This window comes from Rhinoderma darwinii, chromosome 4, assembly GCF_050947455.1.
Source record: "Rhinoderma darwinii isolate aRhiDar2 chromosome 4, aRhiDar2.hap1, whole genome shotgun sequence".
NCBI classification, from domain to species: domain Eukaryota; kingdom Metazoa; phylum Chordata; class Amphibia; order Anura; family Rhinodermatidae; genus Rhinoderma; species Rhinoderma darwinii.
Window position 1 is genome coordinate 9,799,467 of NC_134690.1, and position 25,970 is coordinate 9,825,436.

Below are 25,970 nucleotides of genomic sequence, written 5' to 3' on the forward strand. Positions count from 1 at the left end.
GTTGTAATCCCTGAACGGTCCACTACCTTATAATTACCGGACAGTATCGGGGTATTATATGTAGTATGTTCATATTTATACATATTTTTTATGTGTACTGCTTATCTTAGTGTTTCTTTTTTTTTACATGTTAGGTTACTGTATATGATTATTTATGTTATTAGTTTGTAGTATTGCTAATTGTTTCTCCTCCGAATTGCATGAGCGAGGGAGAAATCCAGTCGTCAGGATAAAATTGCTATTTTCTAATGTGAGACACAATTTACTTGTGGTTGATCTTTATTCCCCTTATTGAGGATCATTTCTCTGTGCAGCAATTTCCTCATAATGCTCCTTTCCTGACTGAGTCTGAGCCTCCGATAAGATGGTAGGCAAATTTTAGACTACCTCAGGCTCCAATGGACAATAAATCTAAGCTGGAAATACAAATCATAGCTCTGTCATAATGTAACAGGGCTGCCATATTGAAGTCCACAATATCAGCCTGAATAAGTGATGAACTGGGAGGAGGATTTCAGACTACCTTAGGCTCCAATAGACAATGCAGCAAAGGTGGAGTCAATGATCATAGCTTTGCCACAATGGAGCCAGGCAAAGAGAAAGCCAAGTGGTCAACTTGAGAGCAAATCAATGGCACTGGACGTAACCCTAACCGGACATTTGTGTTCACATCCAATTCAACATGCCAACATCTTGTTACTTATCTTTCATCCTCTGCTTGTCAATGTCCATAACTGTTTTCGAATAGTTTCTTTAACGTCTTTGTTGTTCAGACTGTAAATAAGAGGATTTAGAGATGGACAGATAATATAAGAAAAGAGTGATAAGTATTTCCCATGGTTTGTGGAGTATTGAGATGATGGACCAAAGTAGACGATCATTGATGGCCCGTAGGATAAAACCACCACAGTGATATGTGAGGTGCATGTGGAGAAGGCTTTAGATCTTCCCGTAGAGTGAATCTTTAGTACAGAGGATATAATACAAGCGTAAGAGACAATAATGAACACAAAGGGGAGAAAAAGGGCAATGAAACAAGTCACAAACATCACAACTTCACTAAGGATGATGTCATCACACGCCAACTGCACGACGGCGAGAACTTCGCACATGAAATGATTGATATGGTTGGGGTAACACAGGTCCATTGGCATGGAGAAAGCTGGAATGATGAAGATCATAAAGCTCACTATCCACACTAAGGCTGTTAGACTATAACAGGTTCTCCATCTCATCAGCATCGGATAGTGGAGCGGCCGGCAGATGGCGACATAGCGGTCATAGGCCATAAGGGCAAGGAGAAGACTTTCAGTTCCTGACATAAGAAGGACAGTGTAGAATTGAAGAGTGCAAGCCCCAAGCGATATGGACCTTCGAGTTGAGAAGAAGTCAGCCAGAAGTTTCGGCACCACAGATGTTGATGTGCACAAGTCCAGAAATGATAAAATACAGAGAAAAAAGTACATTGGGGTGTGTAAATGAGAGTTAAATAGTATCAACCACATGATAAGACCGTTCCCATTAATGGTTACAATATAGATGGCCAGAAATAAGACAAACAAGAAAATGTTTACTCTTAGATCAGTTGAAAATCCTAACAGAATAAATTCGGTGGTGATCGTCCGGTTCTTCGCATTCATGATATAGCGTTTTTTTATGGACGATTACAATAATGGCGACACTGTAACGGAAAGGTCAACATACTTTGTAATTACATTCTGAATGGAGGAGATTTACTAAGCAAAATGCACCAGGATTTTATCACAAATTCGAATACATGTGGAGCAATTTGAGCTGATAAATTCCCGCATCTTACATTGTTGAGAAATCTTCCCCAGTATGACTTATTTTTGATCACGCTAATAAAATTTTTACGATTTTCGGTGTAACACAGTTCGGTAAAAAATGTGCAACAACTTCAACCAAAGGGAGAGGAGAGGACATGGATCAAAGGAAGGCGGTGAGGTTAAATCCTAAAACTTTACCTCCTATTGATCCAGAGGAAGGCAAATACCTGAAAAGGCATGAGACAATCTGCCCCAAAAGGGATCATTTCCTTCCTGATCCCATGTGGCGATCAGATTTGATCAACAGTCGCACAATTCGAAACATTTACATAAGCGTTAATGAAATAAGAAATCATCATCCTTTCTTGAAGCCATCACTTGTTTATTGCTGAATACAGTGACTATTCCAAAGATTCACTGCTCTTACAGTAAAGAGGTCTAAGTAAACCTTTAGAGACTAAACCTTTATTTCTCCAGACTGACAGAGTGCCCCCTTGTCTTCTGAGGGAATTTTACATGGAACAGGTTTTCTCCTTATTTTTGGAATAGGCCACTAATAGACTTATATAGATTTATCTTGTCCATCCATAGACGTTTCTTTTCAAGACTAAATAAATGTAACTTTTAAATCTTTCCTCATTAAATGGTACCCAAAAGTGAACTGCATACTGCAGATGAGGTCACTAATGCTTTGTAAAGCAGAAATATCTCACAAATCCATGCCTCTTTTAATACAGGGCAGTATCCTGTTGGCTTTAGATGCAGCCAATTGACATTGTGCTGTTATTTAGTTTATGATCTATAAATACACCCAGATCCGTCTCAACAAGTGACTCTTCCAGGTTATCTCCCTCTAGGACATATGATGCCTGCAGATTATTAATACCCAGATGCAAAACTTTTAATTTATCCACAATGAATCTAATTCGCTAAGTGGATGCCCAAACACTATATATATGTCTGTGAATTAGCAAAAAGCAGGGGGCAGATTAAATAAAGTAATACACGACTGCATGATCAGTTTATACAGAGTTTCTTTCTAGTTTGTGACCATGGAGACACATAGATTTTCAAAGGAGCTGTATACACAAAACGGTATGAGAATTTTAAGAAAGACTATTTAAGTGTTTTCAATGCAATGGGGCAGTAAAAAATTGGTTGCAAAGGAGTATGTACCCTTTAACACAGAGACCTTTTCCGCAAGGGAGGTAGGAGTGTCGGAATACCATTGACTTCAGAGTGTGACTTAGCAACACACCCTGCATGCAAGTCTATAGAGGGGAGGGGTGTAGAAATAAAAGCAGAGCGAAACATGCAGAACCGCTGCTGGTAAGTTCTAGTGTCTCACCCCAGTGCTGGATTCTCAGCTACAATACTCATTACTGTTGTATAATGTCCTCCATGTTGCTGCAGCTTCTATATATGTATATGTGTTATATAGAGGTAGGAGAGCAGGATTTTGCTCTTCTATGTGTGCGGTGTATAGAAGACATGATAGCAGTTAGGCTGCACCTGCTACCTATGAGACAATTGAGCATTAGAAATAGAGCCTGCAGAGGGGAAAAATTCTAAATGATGCCACTTACAAGTCATATAATGGCCAGAAATAGCGATATTGGTCATGTACACACATATGACAGCCTATTCAGACAACTTTGAAGCAGGAATAATATTTGGATATCAGTACTCTCAGCATCAGTGAACATTCAAAAAACTATTGGTCTTACATATTACTTACTGTACAACCATAATGACAGATATTGTTATAAACCCTAATAAATTCTGAATGTCCATCGATGATGTACAGCAAATGTGGCAGCTAAAGTGTATGGGCCATATAGTTTATCACAAAGTATTATTCCCTTTCTAATAAGGGGGCACCCCTGCCTCATTGTACCTATAGTGCTTGGTTATTCTACAAATAAATACAGGTTTAGTCTCCTTTACCATGTGTGTTTGATCTTCTGTGGTACACTATGGACATTGATGTGTACGCTGTTATGACAAGTACCTAAGCACAGGACAGGAAGTATTGTCATGAGGAAGATGGAGCTGAGGAGCTGCAGTCATAGGGATGTCAATAATATCTTATCACAGGAATAAAGTAATGAAAAAGGTCGTTAGACGTAAAATGGTCTTTTTGCTTTTGGTAATTTGCCATTAATGTTCTCGAGAATGGATCGGAAAATAAAATGACATGATTGTAAGTGGAGGTGTAGAGTTTCTTTCTTTAGTTTCCCGAAGGATAAAGATCTCCGGATGTGTGAAATATTCTTCAAATGGGAAACAACATAAAGCTGTAAATCTAAAATGTATGAGATAGAATTACACTGCACATAAAAGAGACATCGAGGACTGACTGATGGTTACATGGCTCGTGCTGTATGAGGACGCGTGGACATATTCTTCTTCTAGGAAAATCTTCCATCCTTACTTTTGCGGTAACTCGAATTGTCTGCAATTTACATGTGGAGCCAAACAGAAGAATGGTGGAAAAACATAAGAATATATATAAACATGATAAGCTCTTGAGATCAATTACAACAATACGATATTAACTATAGAACATAAAACAATGAGACGAGAGGGAGCAATGATGTGAACTCTCCTGATCATCAGTCTAAACACGACTGGAGGGATTCCTGACTACTCAACCTTTATTCAATCCTAACCCCTTATAAAAAAAACACTGACACCTAATTTTGGTTGTAGGGACCACAGAAGCCAATTTTCTTATCACTCAACATTCATTAATATCAAAACCTTAAATACAAATAAATAACCAATTCAATATGAATAAAAACATCACATCTAAATTGGCCAGAAGAGTCCTTGGAGGCATTGAATAAAATTGTTTGGACCACTCAAATTTTAACCGTAATAGTGCACTCGAGGACCTTTTATCCTTGGCCGCAAACACCGACCCAAAGGGCACCCAGATTGAAAACCTCATGCACCAACTCCATGTTTTCAACAAAAGGAATGCCTGCAGGCAAACAACAACCCTTATTTCCTGACTACCCACAATATAATAGGAAAATAAACTAACAAATTTTATTAGGCTACGTGTAGCAAAGGACAGACCACATAAACGTCAGTTTAAAATTATCACTGTCAAAGTGCCGAAGTGAAAGTGAAAACAGCCAGCTGGAGAGCTCGGCAGATCATTCAAACGGCCAGGGTGAATACTGACTGAATTAGAGTCAGTTACGAGGTAGAAGCCACACTTAGTGAAATGGCATTAAATTCGGCTAGGACAGGAGTTAAAAACACACTTTAAAGCCCCCCCGACATGTTTCGCTAGCTAGTAGCGTCCTCAGGGGTACATGGGGCTAATGGCGACGCGGCGAGAAAACAGACACTCTAAGGGTATGTTCACACGGCCTATTTACGGACGTAATTCGGGCGTTTTTGGCCCGAATTACGTCTGAAAATAGCGCCTCAATAGCGCTGACAAACATCTGCCCATTGAAAGCAATGGGCAGACGTTTGTCTGTTCACACGAGGCGTATATTTACGCGCCGCTGTCAAATGACGGCGCGTAAATAGACGCCCGCGTAGAAGAAGTGACCTGTCACTTCTTTGGCCGTATTTGGAGCCGCTATTCATTGACTCCAATGAATAGCAGCGCTAATTACGGCCGTAATTGACGCGGCGTTCAAGCGCCTGCACATGCCGGTACGGCTGAATTTACGGGGATGTTTTCAGGCTGAAACATCCCCGTAATTTCAGCCGTTACGGACCCCCGCCGTGTGAACATACCCTTATGGCGATGAGTGTCTGTTTTCTCGCCGCGTCGCCATTAGCCCCATGTACCCCTGAGGACGCTACTAGCTAGCGAAACATGTCGGGGGGGCTTTAAAGTGTGTTTTTAACTCCTGTCCTAGCCGAATTTAATGCCATTTCACTAAGTGTGGCTTCTACCTCGTAACTGACTCTAATTCAGTCAGTATTCACCCTGGCCGTTTGAATGATCTGCCGAGCTCTCCAGCTGGCTGTTTTCACTTTCACTTCGGCACTTTGACAGTGATAATTTTAAACTGACGTTTATGTGGTCTGTCCTTTGCTACACGTAGCCTAATAAAATTTGTTAGTTTATTTTCCTATTATATTGTGGGTAGTCAGGAAATAAGGGTTGTTGTTTGCCTGCAGGCATTCCTTTTGTTGATTATATATTTTACCTGCTGACTACCTAGGGTCACAATTGCTCTCTGTCTAACTCCATGTTTTCCACTCATGGGGCCCCCGAACCACGCCAGGAGCCCAAATACAGTTGTATCATACAAAAGCTTGTATTATAAACACCCGCACCTCCAAAATGGACCTTGTATATTAATCCAACTATTAGCCTCCAAAGACACTTTCTTCCGGCACCCAGCAAAGAAACATCCCAGGCCAACCGATCACGAACACCGCACCCGAAAACAGAAAAACAAAAACAAGACGCACCACAGCTATGCAAAATAAATTATAAAATGGTGGTCTCCTTGGCTCCTAAAATTGCTCTGCTGAATTATACTATTGACCTTTAATATGACCTAAATTAACCACTCCCCTTACATGTGCCAAGACCCTTTCCTGACCGCTTTCCCTTACATGTAACGAGACCCTTTCCTTGTGCGAAGACCCTTTTCTGAACCCCTCCCCTTACATGTGCCAAGACCCTTTCCGGACTCCCACCTCTTACATGTGCCAAGACCCTTTTCTGACCCTCCCCTTACTTGTGCCAAGACCCTTTCCTGACCCACTACCCTTACAAGTGCCAAGACACTTTCCTGACCCCCTCCCCTTACATGTGCCAAGATGCTTTCCTGACCCCCTCCCCGTACATGTGCCAAGACCCTTTCCTGACCCCCTCCCCTTACATGTGCCAAGACCCTTTCCTGACCACTTTCCCTTACATGTAACAAGACCCTTTCCTTGTGTTAAGACCCTTTTCTGATTCCCTTCCCTTAAATGTTCCAAGATTCTTTCCTGACCCCCTCCCTTACATGTGCCAAGACCCTTTCTTGACCCCCTCCACTTACATGTGCCCAGAACTTTCCTGACCCCCTCCCCTTACATGTGCCAAGACCCTTTCTTGAACCCCTACCCTTTCATGTGCCAAGACCCTTTCCTGACCCCCTCCCATTACATGTGCCAAGACCATTTCCTGACCCCCTCCCCTTACATGTGCCAAGACCCTTTCCTCAACCCCTACCCTTACATGTGCCAAGACCCTTTCCTGACCCCCTCCCATTACATGTGCCAAGACCATTTCCTGACCCCCTCCCCTTACATGTGCCAAGACCCTTTCCTCAACCCCTACCCTTACATGTGCCAAGACCCTTTCCTGACCCCCTCCCCTTACATGTGCCAAGGCCCTTTCCTGACCGCTTTCCCTTACATGTAACGAGACCCTTTCCTTGTGTTAAGACCCTTTTCTGAACCCCTCCCCTTACATGTGCCAAGATTCTTTCCTGACCCCTTTCTTACATGTGCCAAGACCCTTTCCAGACCCCCTCCCATTACATGTGCCAAGACTCTTTCCTGACCCACTACCCTTACATGTGCCAAGACCCTTTCCTGACCCCCTCCCCTTACATGTGCCAAGACCCTTTCCTGACCCCCTCCCCTTACATGTTCCAAGACCATTTCCTGACACCCCCTTACAAGTACCAAGACCCTTTCTTGACACCCTCCCATACATGTGCTAAGACCCTTTCCTGACCCTCTCACTGACAAATGCCAACGCCCTTTCCTGACTCCCTTCCCGTTACATGTGCCAAGACCATTTCCTCACCTCTGTCATTCCTTCACACTTAGAGCTATACCACCCCAACAATCAATCTGCGTCCCAAAGTCCGTAAAGAATCCCAGACAAAATGCCGGAAACCCGACGCAACTCATCAAAGTCAACAGATTTCGTCAGGCGCAGTTGCCATGTGATGGATCTGTCGCTTCCATCATTTAGTTGTTCTGCTCCTATAACGAAGCAGAACAACGCAAATAACCAATGCAGATGTGAAAAGAGCCTTAAAGACATTTTACGAATCTTATTTTGCCCCAGTCACATCGCGGTCATGTAAAGTCTGTGCTTCAGCTCATGAGAGACAATAATCTATATGCTGAACTTGAGAAGCGCCTGTTTGAGGTGTCACAGCTGCAATTTATGAGATATATTTGGGCAGATTTACTACTGTGTATGGGTCTAGAAAGTGTCCAAAAAATTGCCACATTTTGTTGCAAATTGGCACAGTTTGGCACATCTTTTATATATGCAACTCACTAGACAGTTTTTAAAAGTGTTACAAAAAGAGGTGTTGCTTAGAGAAAGACCCTCCCTACCAGAAAGGGGCGTGGCTTAAAATGCAACACAAAAAACTGGCACAAAATTCTGGCACAAAATAAATCAAATCAAAGATAGTATAAGGAAGAAAAACGTGTCTAACAGGTCATACAAGATGCACCACGATTGTCATGCAGGGTGCAACACTGTGAACAATTTTGGCATATTTTATTACTATCTGGGCTTAGTTTACACTGTCTAACTATTAGACAGCATTAGTAAATTTGGACCAATGTGTTTGCAGATGGAGTGGAAACAGATTCCCAAAAACTATCTTTGGTCTTGTGCTGGCCCCTCTCTTAGGGACTAAAAATCAATCAGAGTTGTTTGGGGTTTCTAGCTATTATCACATGCAATGTTGAATACTTTTGTGTCAAAAAAGATAAAAGTATAGTAGGTGTGAGACCTTTATTGGCTTACCATAAAAATATATATATGCAGCTTTCAGAGCACACAGGCTCCTTCTTCAGTCAGGTTTACAAATGAATGACTTAGAATAAAGCTCAACATTTAAGATGTTACACAAAGACAATTAGTACATGAGGTGATACATCATTAAGATAAGCCAGGTCCATAAAACTGAGGTTATAGGGGTGATGACTTAGGAGATAAGGGATCCTGGAGTCAGTCTGATGGGGGATGTGACGTGTGTCCATGTAGTGGCTCGTAAATCCAGGTGTTAGATTGAGGCCTTGTGTCAATGACTGGAATCTTATCATCAGCTTGAATTCCCAAATTTCAAGTCGTTCTTGAAATGACCCTTCAGAATTAGGACCTTTAAATCTGCCGTACCATGATTAGGTCCAGAGAAGTGTTTTCCCAGAGGTGTATCCACTTCCTGTTTTATTGTATGTCTGTGAAGATTCATCCTGGTTTGTAGTTTTTGTATTGTTTCTCCAATGTAGATTCCTTTACTGGTGCCCCTTATACACAGGATCATGTTCACTACATTGGAGGATGTCCAGGAGAACGAGCCAGTGATTTTATAGTCCTGCTGCTTGTTTGGTGTGTGGCTGGTGTTTGATGACAAGATGTTGGTACAGGTCTTGCATTTTCCCTGTCTCTGATAGTGACGAGAGGCACTTCCATAGTTGTTTTTGAGTGGGGTTTATTTTTTTCCGTCAATTTTTGAGGGGTTTATTTTTATGGCATTCACTGTGTGATATAAAAAAATGTTTTATGTATTACTACTTTTTACACTTTTTAAAAGAAATATTGTTTTTGGGTCGCCCCATTTCAAAACTCATTACATTTTCATTTTTGCATCAACGTAGTCATATGAGGGTTTGATTTTGCAAGATGAGTTTTGTTTTTACACAACACCATTTTGGGGTACATATAATGCATTGTTTAACTTTTTATAAAAATTTGGAGTTAGGCTTCGTTCACGTCTGCGTCAGGGCTCCGTTCAAGGGTTATGTCTGAGCTTTCCGAGAGATGCATTACCATAGTCGACTACGGTATTGCTTCTGTCAAAACGACGGAACCCTTGTACAATGGAGACAAATGGAAACTATTTGCACCGGATCCCTCACCATTGAAATTACTGGTGATGCAAATGGAAACCTATTGTTTACATTTGTTTCAGTCAGGGTTCGGTTCATGGGTTCCCCTGACCGAAAGCTTCAACAGAACCCCTGAAAGGCGCCCTGACGCAGATGTGCAATTCCGCTATTGTTTTTTCGGTTTTCTTTTTAAAGTGTTCACCATGCGGTATAAATGACCTGTTACTGTTATTCTGCGGGTCGGTATGATTATGTCGATGACACTTTTACATAGTTTTTTTTGTGTTTTACTACATCTACTAAATAAAAACACTATGAAATAAAAAATTTTTTGTCTTGCTGCATTCAAAGAACAATTACATTTGTATTTTTCCAGCTGTATGAGTGCTTCTTTTTTTACAGGACAACCTTTGATTTTTATGGGTACCATTTTGAGATACATGCAAATTCTGTTTTTGGCAGTCGGGATGAACAAAATACAACTTCTAGCATTGTTTTTCTTTTTTATGTCATTATCCATTTAGGATAGTTTTTTTTATTGCTAAAAATATAATTTCCGTGTTTTTTTAATTGAATATATATTTTGGTATTTCTAAAAAAATGTTTTACATTCTTTAGTTCCACAAGGGGACTTGAAGATATGATGCTTTGATTGCTTACATTATACATTGCACAACTCATGTGCCTTTTGTAGTGCCTATCAATGTTACATTGCCTCCGGCAGGTTCTGATGAACTCACATTGTAGCCATGGGGGCCATATGCACCATGCAATTGCGTCATGGGGTACCGCTGGGCTGACAGAGGGAGCCTCCTAGCTCAGTAAAACTCCTTAAATGCAGCTGTCGCTATAAATCGTGGCATCAAAAGGGTTAAAAAACCGGGATCGGAACTTACAGCTGACACTGCTGATGGGACTGTAGCTTTATGGTGGCTCACATGAAGGAACCCCCACCCATTTATGGTTGATGTGACATATTGTCATGTTGTGGTAAAGTCCACCTATTACCCTGTTGTAACGCCACTGGTGGTGCTCAATTCCACAACAACGGACAATTGCTGTCACATGGGTGAAGCACGCATCAACACTGACAGAAAAAAAAAGGTACAAGTAATCAGTGGACAAGTGGAACTGAACACCGAGAGTAGAAGAAGATGGAGACTCAAATGGAATGAATGGCAGATGAATAGCATGCAAGCAGTTACGAGACGAATTAAGCAGCGGAAAAGAATTACAGCACTAACTTAGCCAATCTGAATACTATTTCACAGCAGGGTAGGACATCAGCTTGGCAGCAGACCAAACAAGCAGAAAAGGCAAATAAGCCAGTGGAACAACTGATCCCAGGATACACATCAAACCGCTATACAAAAACTAGATCTCTCAGAAGACTAACAGGTTCCACAGTACAAACAAACACATAGACAAGAACAAAGACACCAATTAGAATCTGGAAAAGCTAGCACCTTCCAGAAACAGTATAACCAGCACCTGGTAATCCAGGCCTGAAGTATATATTAAGCCCAAGAAAGGTATTTTGTCCTAATTAACCAGGCAAAGCTAAATGATGACCAAATCCAGACTCAGACCAAAAGCATTTTACCATATAAAAATTCAATTCTATTAGATAGAAGTTAAAAATCTATTGGCCACAATGGCGGATTATAATATGGGCGTTTCGGGCGGTCGCCCAGGGCCCGAGGCTGCCAGGTGGCTCATCGCAGCCTGAACCGCACACTATCTTAAAAAACTATGCAGCGCTGCCGCGCTGCCCGCTTCCAACTGAATCTGTGTCTGCAGGACGCAGATTCAGTTGGGTTGAATGCTGGAGCCTCGCTCCAGCATTCACTCTGCCGTGAGCGGCTCGGTGCAGGCAGGCGCGATGTAGTGACGTCATCGCGCCTGCCTGCACGGAGTCACTCACAGCACAGTGCAGAGGAGGAGAAGCATCGCATCCCCCACCGTCGTGGGAACCGGGATAGGTAAGCAATTATGTTTTTTTTATTTATTAGGTACGTACATATGGGGCATTATGCTGTGTCAGCTATGGGGGCATTATACTGTGTCGGCTATAGGGCATTATACTGTTTCGGCTATGGGGCATTATGCTGTGTCAGCTATGGGGCATTATACTGTGTCAGCTATGGGGCATTATACTGTGTCAGCTATGGGGCATTATACTGTGTCAGCTATGGGGCATTATGCTGTGTCAGCTATGGGGCATTATACTGTGTCAGCTATGGGGCATTATACTGTGTCAGCTATGGGGCATTATGCTGTGTCAGCTATGGGGCATTATACTGTGTCAGCTATGGGGCATTATGCTGTGTCAGCTATGGGGCATTATACTGTGTCAGCTATGGGGCATTATACTGTGTCAGCTATGGGGCATTATGCTGTGTCAGCTATGGGGCATTATACTGTGTCTGCTATGGGGCATTATGCTGTGTCAGCTATGGTGCATTATACTGTGTCGGCTATGGGGCATTATACTGTGTCAGCTATGGGGCATTATACTGTGTCAGCTATGGGACATTATGCTGTGTCTGCTATGGGGCATTATGCTGTGTCAGCTATGGGGCATTATGCTGTGTCGGCTATGGGGCATTATACTGTGTCAGCTATGGGGCATTATACTGTGTCAGCTATGGGGCATTATGCTGTGTCAGCTATGGGGCATTATGCTGTGTCAGCTATGGGGCATTATACTGTGTCAGCTATGGGGCATTATACTGTGTCAGCTATGGGGCATTATACTGTGTCAGCTATGGGGCATTATGCTGTGTCAGCTATGGGGCATTATACTGTGTCAGCTATGGAGGCATTATACTGTGTCGCAGCTATGGAGGCATTATACTGTGTCACATCTATGGGGCATTATACTGTGTCGCAGCTATGGGGCATTATAAGGGTATGTTCACACGCTGAGAGGCAGTTACGTGTGAAAAGACAGACTGTTAACAGCTGCCTCGTTTCACACGTAAATGCTCCTCCTCGTAATTTGCGAGCCGTCTGAGACGCTCGTAAGGGTATGTTCACACGGCCAAATTTCAGACGTATACGAGGCGTATTATGCCTCGTTTTACGTCTGAAAATAGGTCTGCAATACGTCGGCAAACATCTGGCCATTCATTTGAATGGGTTTGCCGACGTACTGTGCAGACGACCTGTTATTTACGCGTCGTCGTTTGACAGCTGTCAAACGACGACTCGTAAAAATACAGCCTCGTCAAAAGAAGTGCAGGACACTTCTTTCAGACGTTTTTGGAGCTGTTTTCTCATAGACTCCAATGAAAACAGCTCCAAAAACGAGTTGGTAAAAAAATGAGTTGGTAAAAATGCGAGTTGGTAAAAAACGTCTGAAAAGCAGGGTCTGTTTTCCCTTGAAAACAGCTCTGGATTTTCAGACGTTTTGGTTGACTACGTGTGAACATACCCTTAACCTTGAGCCATGCTTCATTGATTTCAATGAAGAACGGCTCAAATTACGTGGCAAAGAAGTGCCCTGCACTTCTTTGCCGAGGCAGTAAATTTACGAGTCGTCGTTTGACAGCTGTCAAACGACGACGCGTAAATTACAGGTCGTCTGCACAGTACGTCGGCAAACCCATTCAAATGAATGGGCAGATGTTTGCCGACGTATTGCAGCCCTATTTTCAGACGTAAAACGAGGCATAATACGCCTCGTATACGTCTGAAATTTGGCCGTGTGAACATACCCTAATGTGTCAGCTATGGGGCATTATACTGTGTCAGCTATGGGGTATTATACTGTGTCAGCTATGGGGGCATTATACTGTGTCGCAGCTATGGGGCATTATACTGTGTCACAGCTATGGGGCATTATACTGTGTCGCAGCTATGGGGCATTATACTGTGTCGCAGCTATGGGGCATTATACTGTGTCAGCTATGGGGGCATTATACTGTGTCGCAGCTATGGGGGCATTATACTGTGTCGCAGCTATGGGGGCAATATACTGTGTCGCAGCTATGGAGGCAATATACTGTGTCGCAGCTATGGAGGCAATATACTGTGTCGCAGCTATGGAGGCATTATACTGTGTCGCAGCTATGGAGGCATTATACTGTGTAGAGGCAGCTATGAAGGGCATTATACTGTGGGGGCAGCTATGGGTGGCAATATACTGTGGGGGCAGCTACGGGGGACATTATACTGAGCAATTACAAGAGCTGCAGGTCCAAGGGGGGAGACGCTGTGTAACACTATATACGAGGGGGGATTGTTGTATAGCACAATATAGAAGGGAGCGCTGTGTATCACTATATCTAAGGGGGATTGCTGTGTAGCACTATATACAAGAGGGGGAGGGTTATGTGACGCTATTTACAGAGGGGGAGGACTGTGTAGCGCTATTTACAGGGGGCTGTGTGTGGTGCTATCTACAGTGTTTGACACAATTATATTCAGGGGCGCAGTCTATGGTGCTATAATATTTAGGGGCACAGTGTTTGTACTATTTTATTCAGGGGCGCAGTGTTTGGTGCTATTATATTTAGGGATATACAAATACAATACCACCGAAAAAGGGCACAGACACAGAGTAATGTTCAATATAAAGCAACGTTGCTGAACACTATGAGATCTACTGTGTTTGCGTCCTAGGTAATGACCAAGATAACCTTGGTGCATCGATCAACAATTGATGAATCCAACAAAGAAAATGATCGACTGAAGCACAACAAAAATGATAGCAAAAATACAAAATTTTATTGACATGAAACCATAACAAAGGTTAAAACTGGAACAGGGAATGAGTCACTCAATAAAAAGACATCAACCACAAACATGTACCGGATGTAGATGTGACATAAATCTATACAAGCTTGTTAATTTGTTGATACAGCAAAGGTGGAATAGTATACGTGCCTGTGCGGACCTGTAGCTGATAAAGCCTAATGAATAATGGCAAAAAGAAGGTCAACAGGGGATAGAATGCATGTATGTACTGCCTAGGTTGCCTCTATGAGAGTATATGTGTGGCAACAGTTATATGCAGATACCTGAACACAGTGATTGTCTATATATGTATGATAGCCTAGTGTATGCCATGGTGTGTATTGCAGGATCAGTGCTACAAATAACATACAGCATTATGCATAACCGCACAAAGAGGTAACAGGCCAGTACCAGGCAAGAAAGTCAGTAATAGCTGTACAACATACCAGTAGACATGAAGAGGATGTCTGGACCCGACGCGCGTTTCGGCAACTGCCTTCGTCCGGGGCGAAGGCAGTTGCCGAAACGCGCGTCGGGTCCAGACATCCTCTTCATGTCTACTGGTATGTTGTACAGCTATTACTGACTTTCTTGCCTGGTACTGGCCTGTTACCTCTTTGTGCGGTTATGCATAATGCTGTATGTTATTTGTAGCACTGATCCTGCAATACACACCATGGCATACACTAGGCTATCATACATATATAGACAATCACTGTGTTCAGGTATCTGCATATAACTGTTGCCACACATATACTCTCATAGAGGCAACCTAGGCAGTACATACATGCATTCTATCCCCTGTTGACCTTCTTTTTGCCATTATTCATTAGGCTTTATCAGCTACAGGTCCGCACAGGCACGTATACTATTCCACCTTTGCTGTATCAACAAATTAACAAGCTTGTATAGATTTATGTCACATCTACATCCGGTACATGTTTGTGGTTGATGTCTTTTTATTGAGTGACTCATTCCCTGTTCCAGTTTTAACCTTTGTTATGGTTTCATGTCAATAAAATTTTGTATTTTTGCTATCATTTTTGTTGTGCTTCAGTCGATCATTTTCTTTGTTATTATATTTAGGGGCACAGTGTGTGGCACCATGATAATATTATCTTTGTTTATAGGTGTGGAAATGTTGGAAAAGTGAGGAGCCAAAGACATCTGAGTGGCAAATTCTGTAGAAATGGGTCATGGCCGGGAAAAGTCGTCATGAAGTCTGGACTGGATGGAGAAGAGGAAAAAAACTACGTCGTCACCTGTGAGTCACTAGATTTATAGACAATCTGTCATCTCTACTGACATGTTTATTATAGGAAATCCTTGTATTTCACAAAGTCTTTGTGCAGTCCAGGACTCATAGACAAATAAGTGTTACTATTCCCCTTGTCAGGAGAATGTGTCCCTACACGGTGCGATACTGTCGGCGATGGTTGGAGACTGTCAGTATGTGGGGACACAGCCTTTTGACAAGGGGAGTAGTAACACCCATTTGTTAATGTCTGGACAAAAAGGAAGTGTTAACAATAGTTACAGGGCGGCGGTGGAGAAGGGGGGCCCAACTATGGGTAACAGCCCAGGGCCCATGGTCTACTTAATCCGCCACTGATTGGCCATCAATACCTAAAATAGGACATACAAATTAAAACAACATGGTGATGGTCAGGGAATCACAATACACATAGTTATAGTACAATCATTATGACAAATATAACAAATTGACTACCCAGAATAAAAGTATACACTGAGTAAATAAGTGCATAGAAAGTCTGATTATCAGAAATAAATTATCAACCATTTCCAAATGGTTTGATGCATAAAGTGCCCCTATTTAACAAAAAAAACACCATCACTACAGAGCCCCGGGTCTCTATGGTGGTGGTCGTTTGTTAAATAGGGGCACATTATGCAACAAATTTACTCAGTGTATACTTATATTCTGGATAGTCAATTTGTTGTATTTGTAATAATGATTGTACTATCACTATGTGTATTGTGATTCTCTGCCCACCACCATGTTATGTCTTATTTTTAGGTCTTGATAGCCAATAGATTTTAATTTCTAACTACTAAAATTATAATTATTTTTTTTGTATGGTACATATGGTGTGCTTTAGGTTATTGTATAACATATGGATGAATGTAGCCTGCAACAAGGGAGACGCATAGACCTGCATGGGAGTTGTATACACCAAATGGTAGGAGTTTCTAATCAAGACTATTTGCAAAGTTGCTTTATTTTTCTATTTAAGATACAATTATAAAATTGGTTGCAATTTTTTAGATACCCTTTAGCTAAGGGACCATCCCCACGTGTGTCTGGTGTGGAGGGGGCAGAATACCAATAACCTCTTATAATAAGGGGGCACACATTTCCTTTATTGAGTCCTTTTTATTTACTACTTTGTTATTCTACAACGGAATATATTCTCCTATACCATGTGTGTGGGATCTTCTGTAGAACACGATACTTTCATAACATGAATATGTGGACGGTGAAGTCCCTATGACAACACACGTGGCAGAAAAAAAAAGACCTTCCTTTATTGTCATTGACAATGGAGCTGAGGAGCTTCTGGCATCAGAATGTTAATTATATTTGACCACAGAAGTATAAAAAAATATTTGATCCCTGATAAAATGTGTTTTACGATCCTCCTAGTTCTTAAGAATGGGTTGGGTTGAATAGTAGAGGTGAAAATTTGCTCTGGAGATTAGGATTACTGCGCGTATAGCTGTAAATCTACAATGTATGAGATAGAATTACGCTGCACATAAAGGACTGTCTGATGGTTACATGATTCGGGGTGTTGACGACTGGCGGACATGTCCTTCTAAAAAAATATTCCGTCCTTATTTTAGGGGTAGAATTTTTAGGCTAGGTTAATTTTACCAGTGAGAGATAGATTATATATATATATATATATATATATAAAAAAAAAAGGAAAATCACATAGTCAAAATTATAGATATTTATTTGCATTGTGCACAGAGAAATAAGTATTTGATCCCCTACCAACCATTAAGAGTTCAGCCTCCTCCAGACCAGTTACTGCTCCAAATCAACTTGGTGCCTGCATTATAGACAGCTCTTACATGGTCACCTGTATAAAAGACTCCTGTCCACAGACTCAATGAATCAGTCTGACTCTAACCTCTACAACATGGGCAAGACCAAAGAGCTTTCTAAGGATTTCAGGGACAAGATCATAGACCTGCACAAGGCTGGAATGGGCTACAAAACCATAAGTAAGACGCTGGGTGAGAAGGAGACAACTGTTGGTGCAACAGTAAGAAAATGAAAGACGTTACAAAATGACTGTCAATCGACATCGATCTGGGGCTCCTTGCAAAATCTCACCTCGTGGGGTATCCTTGATACTGAGGAAGGTGAGACCTCAGCCGAAAACTACACGGGGGGAACTTGTTAATGATCTCAAGGCAGCTGGGACCACAGTCACCAAGAAAACCATTGGTAACACATTACGCCGTAATGGATTAAAATCCTGCAGTGCCCGCAAGGTCCCCCTGCTCAAGAAGGCACATGTACAGGCCCGTCTGAAGTTTGCAAATTAACATCTGGATGATTTTTAGAGTGATTGGGAGAAGGTGCTGTGGTCAGATGAGACTAAAATTGAGCTCTTTGGCATTAACTCAACTCGCCGTGTTTGGAGGAAGAGAAATGCTGCCTATGACCCAAAGAGCACCGTCCCCACTGTCAAGCATGGAGGTGGAAACATTATGTTTTGGGGGTATTTCTCTGCTAAGGGCACAGGACTACTTCACCGTATCAATGGGAGAATGGATGGAGCGATGTACCGTCAAATCCTGAGTGACAACCTCCATCCCTCCACCAGGACATTAAAAATGGCTCGTGGCTGGGTCTTCCACCACGACAATGACCCGAAACATACAGCCAAGGCAACAAAGGAGTGGCTCAAAAAGAAGCACATTAAGGTCATGGAGTGGCCTAGCCAGTCTCCAGACCTTAATCCCATCGAAAACTTATGAAGGGAGCTGAAGATCCGAGTTGCCAAGCGACAGCCTCAAAATCTTAATGATTTACAGATGATCTGCAAAGAGGAGTGGGCCAAAATTCCATCTAACATGTGTGCAAACCTCATCATCAACTACAAAAAACGCCTGACTGCTGTGCTTGCCAACAAGGGTTTTGCCACCAAGTATTAAGTCTTGTTTGCCAAAGGGATCAAATACTTATTTCTCTGTGCACAATGCAAATACATATATATAATTTTGACAATGTGATTCTCTGTTTTTTTTTTATATAATCTATCTCTCACTGGTAAAATTAACCTAGCCTAAAAATTGTAGACTTTTCATGTCTTTGACAGTGGGCAAACATTTATATATATATATATATATATATATATATATATATATATATATATATATATATACACCTGTATATTAAGCTCCTGGGATGAATTATAGTGTTGCAATGTCAAATATAGAACATATTACAATGGGATGTGAGGGATTTATGATGTGTATTTCCCTGTTAACACAGTTTATGTTTGAACATTGGACTGGTGTATGTAGTATTATAGCACAATATCATAATATGGTATAGAGTTATCACACAATTACTACCTTATTTACAAATATAACTGGTGGAAAGATATTCCAAGTAAAGTCCCCTCAAAAGACAAGGGGGACCTTCCCCCGTCTAGAGAAGAAAAGGTGAAATCTTCAAAAGTGACCATGATTCTTTACAGTTAGAGCGGTGAAGCACTGAAATAGTCACCTCAGAAACTGTCATTAGCCTTAGATTCTTTCTTGAAACACCACAACATCTAGTGTTTTGAAATATATAGAATATTGTCTAAATGTTTTTTTTTCCCCTTTTAGGGCAGATTGGCTCATGCTTTGTGGGGTTTTCTGCCTTACGGGGGGAATAAAGTAGTAAGTTTTTCCCCTACTTTCATCCATGTCCTCTCCTCTCCTCTGGTTGAACTTTATGAACATAAGTTTTTTTCCATCCATAATTCCTATATAACCCATACCATGCATAACTATAGGACTTCTCTCCTGCTGCACCTGTAATAAGGAACGCTCCTCACCACACTCGTCCTCACCCTGTTAGATTAATGCCCACCTTTACACATAGATTTTAACAGCTATGGAAACCTGGACACCAACTTTACCGGTAGCTTCAGACACAGCTGATCTACCCAAAATATGAATAGAGATTTCCAGTGGGAGATACAGAACTAACCTAACGTGACCTTGAAATATCCTTCAAGCACTGTAGGCTGCTTGCTCAGTAATAAGCCATTAATATTAAAAATAGGAATGACGGCTGGTTAGCTATAAGTTATAGACAAGTTTACACCATAGCCCCCCCCCCATCCAGGTGACTACACATACACATTTACAGGGCATAAGCCACAATAATTTCAGCATCTATCAACTGGGGAAGCCAGGCTAATTTTGAAACCTCGATTTCTACGACAGGGCCTGGCTGCCTTCCTCTGAGCATGTCTGTGTCAGTTACATCTTTACGACAGGTTGGCCCTTCCTGCACCCAACTATTCCCCCAGGGGCCGTTTGTCAACCCAACCAACATTTGTGAATGTCTAGGCCAACACAAAGGGGAACAAGCTTTACTGCCTGTGTCCTCCCACAGAAAAGCAGCCCGCTGTACGGTGGCTACTCTATGTATACCACCTCCTCTCGGGAGAAATGTTACAATTCATGTCTCGTAAAGAACACCTCTACTCAGGGGAGTAACTAGGAAACACTGGGCCCCAATGCAGACTTTTGACAGGACCCCCCTCCCATGGGTGCCACACACAGCCTGGCCTTGTGCCCCCTGTAAATAGTGCCATACAGCCCCCTCCTTTAGACAGTGCTTTACAGCCCCCTGTAGACAGTGCTATACAGCCCCCCTGTAGACAGTGCTATACAGCCCCCCTGTAGACAGTGCTATACATCCCCCTGTAGACAGTACTATACAGCCCCCTGTAGACAGTGCTATACAGAACCCCCCTGTATAATGCCCCCATAGCTGTCCCCCCAGTATAATGCCCTCATAGCTGCCCCCACAGTATAATGCCCCTATACAGTATAATGCCCCCATAGCTGTCCCCACAGTATAATGACCCCTTAGCTGTCCCCACAGTATAATGCCCCATACAGTGTAATGCCCCCCATAGCTGTCCCCACCGTATAATGCCCCCATAAAGTAAAATTATAGCCCCCTTCCCTACCCAGTATAATCCCTCCATATGTGCCTAATAAAAAAATAATAACATAATTACTTACCTATCCCCGTTCCCATGATGGGTGGCGGATCATTCTCCTCCGGTCTGTGCTGTGAGTGACTCGGCGCAGACCGGCAATGACATCACTACATCGCGCCTGCCTGCGCTGAGCCGCTCACGGCAGAGTGAATGCTGGAGCAAGGAGCTGTCAGCTCCTTGCTCCAACATTCAGGAAGCGGGACCAGCGCAGTGAGTGCTGTGTGGGTACGGGGGCAATGAGGGCCCCCCTGGTTTTGAGGCCCAGTCGCAATTGCGACCATTGCGACCCCTAGAGCTATGCCACAGTATACAGAAGCCTATGGCAGAGCAGGGAGATACCGCACTGCTCTGTCATAGTGTTCAATAGTATCTGCATCCAAAGGATGCAGACACTATTAAATGTGGCATCGCTACCGCTGTAGCAGCAATAGCGACTGCTACGGAGCCCCTCATGCCGCAGGCCCCGTAGCAGTCGCTATGACTGCTACAGTGGTAGTTACGCCACTGCCTCTATTCCCCTCTGTAAATTGATCGGAAAAACAAAGAAGTTCTGGTTTACAATTTCACATACTTTCCTTTTAATCCTGCTAAGTTCTGCCTTATTGCACTTTTCCATAAACTCATGCAGCTAAATCTTCCAGGAACAACACCACTCCCCATCCTCTAGTGTGCTGAACACAGAAGGTCACCAGGCATGATGGTGCCCTCAACCATGTCACCAGTGCCATCTTGGCCTCAGCCTGACATCTCTCGCCCAGCTTAATTCCCCTTTCACTATTGCACTAGAAAAATCATGCTACCTTTATAGCTTCATTCGGTGCGTCAATGTAGGGAAAGTTTTTTAAAACCACAGAGCTATAGGTAAGAATAACCTTTGGACAATTAGCCCTGTCCTCTCCTTGAATATGTTTCCAAAATGATTTATGGAATGATAGTAGATGTCGAATTTGAATTGTCACCTGCAATGTTGGTGTTGGCACAGTTTTCCTCATAAAGTTACACAAAAACATGTAAAGGTCATATAAAACTAGGAAAGATGTAGTCCGAGGTTGGCTTGCCTCATTTTCTTCAACATTAAAGTCTAAATTTGAAGAATATTTTTCTCTGAGCCTCTTTAACCTCTTTATTATTAAGACAGTAAATAAGTGGGTTCAATGTTGGGCATATAACATTAGAAAATAGAGAGAAATATTTTCCATAATTTGTTGAGTACTCAGATGATGGCCCAAAGTACATGACAATTGCCGTCCCGAAAAATAAGACCACCACAGTAACATGGGAAGTGCAGGTGGAGAAGGCTTTTGCTCTTCCTGCAGATCGTATTTTCAATACTGAGGATAAAATACAAATATATGAGAATAAAATAAACAAAAAAGGGAGAAAAAGTGCTACGAAACAAGTGATGACCATCGAAACTTCATTGGAATTGATATCGTCACAAGCCAACTGGATGACAGCTAATACCTCACACATGAAGTGATTTATCTGGTTTGGATAGCACAATTTGATAGGATTTCCAAAGGATGGAAGAATGAATATCATAAAACTCAAGATCCAAACAAGAGCAGTCATTCGATAGCAATTGCTCCACCTCATAAGAACCGGATAATGGAGTGGACGGCAGATGGCAACATATCGATCATAAGCCATTAGAGAAAGGAGGAGACACTCGGTTCCTCCCATCAGAAGAATAATGTAGAACTGAGCCGTGCATGCAACTAGAGAGATTAACCTCCCACCAGATATGAGGTCTATCAATAATTTTGGTATAACCGTTGATATAATACACAAGTCCATAACAGATAAAATGCATAGGAAAAAGTACATTGGAATATGTAAATTGGTGTTGATAAGAATCAGGCATAAAATGAGACCATTTGCATTAATAGATACTAAATAAATGAGCAAAAATAACATAAATAACAGAATATTTGTCTTTAGATCTTTGGAAAATCCCAGTAGAATGAATTCGGTAGCCAGAGTCTGATTCTTCGTATCCATCCTTGAGAATCCTGTAAGACATTCAATTAAGGTTAAGAATTTTGAAGACATTTATTTTTTCTGTATCCATAGGTATATTACAAATAATAAGCTCATTTAAAGGGCATAACTAAAAAATACAGAGCCCGGTATTGTCCCCAAGCCCTCATAATTGTAACTATTCGCTCCAACAAAAGTTCTCATCTGATGGTTGTGGTAGTGCTGATCTTGTCTCTCATGGAGAAGGCACCCCTTGTCTTTTTCTAGTAAGGTGCTGCTGTACTTCAAAAACCAACAAGGAGGTATTGAGGCAAATGTTTTGCACATGGCCGTGCCACTACTTCTTTCTTAGTCATCGTTGGTGGAACTCATGATGTCTATGTAATGGTGGGGGGGGTAGGGAAACGGACAAGTGAGCCCTAATCTACCCGCCACTCTGTCCCTGCCTACTTGCAACGACCCGCCCTAGGCGACGGGGTACAACTGGGCGGCGGTCCCTGCGCTCAGTAAGTGCATGACAAACACGACAAACAAACAAGGGAATACAAGCAAGGGAAATGGGCAGTTGCTCGCGGAAACACCGTGAGCAACAGAGTAGTGAACGAGCCGAGTCAAGCCAGGAGAGTGCGAGGTACAAAGCGAAAAGCAGAAGAGTAGTCGGTAAGCCGGGGTCTGTATGGAGCAGGATCAAAAAGTAGCAGGAGCTGTAGCTGGGCCAGGAACCCTCAAGGAAAGAATTCACAAGCACAGATGGACAGGAAGAGCAGGCTTAAATAGACCGAGGGCGGGAGCTAGCTGAGTCTGGCCAGGTTGCGATAGGCTCTCCCACTCCTAAGCCTGCCAGCCTGAGTGGAGGAAGCTGGTGTCTGTCTCAGGGATGTACACTCAGGTGTTGACTGATTAATTCTGGGAGTTAACCCCGAAGCAGTGCCTGGCAGATCCTTTACAGTACCCCCCCTTTTATGAGGGGCCACCGGACCCTTTCTAAGTGGACCTGGCTTACTGGGGAAACGCAGGTGGAACCTCCTGACCAATACCCCAGCGTGAACATCCCGGGCGGGTACCCAAGTCCTCTCCTCGGGCCCGTATCCTCTCCAATGGACCAGGTACTGGAGGGAGCCTTGGACCATCTTGCTGTCCACGATCCTGGCCACCTCATATTCCACCCCCTCAGGGGTGAGGACGGGAACAGGAGGTTTCCTCGAGGGGGCCAAGGACGGGGAGCAGCGTTTCAGGAGGGAGGCATGAAACACGTTGTGTATACGAAAAGACGGGGGTAACTCCAGCCGGAAAGAGACAGGACTGAGGACCTCAATGACCTTATACGGCCCAATAAACCGGGGAGCAAACTTTTTGGACGGAACCTTGAGACGCAAGTTCCTGGATGACAACCACACCAGATCCCCGACCACAAACAGGGGGTTAGCAGAACGTCTTCTATCGGCCTGAGCCTTCTGTATGCTCTGGGACGCCTCTAGGTTCTTCTGAACCTGGGCCCAGACTGTGCACAGATCCCGATGAACGACCTCCACCTCGGGATTGTTGGAACAACCAGGTGAAACGGAGGAGAACCGTGGATTAAACCCAAAATTACAGAAAAAGGGAGAGACCCCTGACGAGTTACTGACCCGGTTATTAAGGGAAAATTCGGCGAGGGGAATGAAAGAAACCCAATCAAATTGACAGTCAGAGACAAAACATCTTAAGTATTGTTCTAGAGACTGATTAGTCCTCTCCGTTTGGCCATTGGTTTCGGGATGGAAAGCAGAGGAGAAGGACAGATCAATCCCCAACTTATTACAGAAGGCTCTCCAAAACAATGAAACAAATTGTACCCCTCTGTCAGAAACAATATTGACGGGGACCCCATGGAGACGCAGGATGTGTTTGATAAACAAGGTAGCCAACGTCTTGGCGTTGGGTAGTTTCTTGAGGGGCACAAAGTGGCACATTTTACTGAAGCGGTCTACCACCACCCACACCACCGACTTGCCTTGGGATGGAGGCAAATCGGTGATAAAATCCATGGAGATATGTGTCCAAGGTCTCTGGGGAATGGGCAATGAACGCAGTAAGCCCGCTGGTCGGGACCTGGGAGTCTTGGACCTGGCACAAACCTCACAGGCGGCGACGTAGGCCTTAACGTCTTTAGGCAAACCAGGCCACCAATAATTTCTGGTAATGAGGTGTTTGGTACCCAGGATGCCTGGATGGCCAGATAGTGCGGAGTCGTGATTTTCCCTAAGTACCCTTAGCCGGAATTGCAGGGGAACAAACAGCTTGTTCTCAGGAAGGTTCCCAGGAGCTGAACCTTGATCAGCAGCAATTTCAGAGACTAAATCGGACTCGATAGAGGAAATGACTATACCTGGAGGCAAAATACAAACAGGATCTTCCTCCGAAGGAGGGCTGGCCATGAAGCTACGCGACAGTGCATCCGCCTTAATATTTTTAGACCCGGCCCTATAGGTAACCAAAAAATTGAATCTGGTAAAAAACAACGCCCATCGAGCTTGTCTCGGGTTTAGCCTCCGGGCAGATTCTAGGAAAACCAGATTCTTGTGGTCGGTAAGGACCGTTACCTGGTGCCTAGCCCCCTCCAGGAAGTGGCGCCACTCTTCAAATGCCCATTTAATGGCTAAAAGTTCGCGGTTGCCAATATCATAGTTACACTCCGTGGGCGAAAACTTCCTAGAAAAGTAAGCACAGGGGCGGAGATGGGTGAGGGAGCTGGTACCCTGGGACAAGACGGCCCCCACTCCCACCTCGGACGCGTCAACCTCCACAATAAATGGCTCCCTTTGGTTGGGCTGAACCAGCACGGGGGCCGAGATAAAGCACTTCTTGAGGGTCTCAAAAGCCTGGACGGCCTCAGGGGGCCAATGGAGGACATCAGCACCCTTGCGAGTGAGGTCCGTAAGAGGCTTAGCGACGACCGAGAAGTTAGCAATAAATCTCCTGTAATAGTTAGCGAACCCCAAAAAACACTGTAGCGCTTTCAGGGAGGCAGGTTGGACCCATTCAGCCACAGCCTGAACCTTGGCAGGGTCCATGCGGAAATCATGAGGAGTGAGGATTTGACCTAAAAATGGTATCTCCTGTACCCCAAATACACATTTTTCGATTTTGGCAAACAGTTTGTTTTCTCGAAGGACCTGGAGCACTTTCCTGACATGCTCTATGTGGGAGGACCAGTCCCTGGAAAACACCAATATGTCATCAAGGTACACTACAAGAAATATCCCCAGGTAATTTCTCAAAATCTCATTTATGAAGTTCTGGAAGACCGCAGGGGCATTGCACAACCCAAAGGGCATGACGAGGTATTCGAAATGGCCTTCGGGCGTGTTAAACGCAGTCTTCC

The 25,970-nt window shown here is 43.2% G+C and overlaps 2 protein-coding genes across 2 annotated transcripts; both read right to left on the reverse strand.

The window, feature by feature from the left end:
• Positions 1–707: 707 nt before the first annotated feature.
• On the reverse strand, positions 708–1,640 carry LOC142759480 (olfactory receptor 2G3-like). The gene has a single exon (XM_075861673.1). It carries the CDS (start codon positions 1,638–1,640, stop codon positions 708–710), a length of 933 nt encoding a protein of 310 aa, XP_075717788.1.
• A 20,060-nt stretch (positions 1,641–21,700) lies between these two features.
• LOC142759489 (olfactory receptor-like protein OLF3) lies at positions 21,701–22,627 on the reverse strand. The gene has a single exon (XM_075861695.1). It carries the CDS (start codon positions 22,625–22,627, stop codon positions 21,701–21,703), a length of 927 nt encoding a protein of 308 aa, XP_075717810.1.
• Between the last annotated feature and the right edge of the window lie 3,343 nt (positions 22,628–25,970).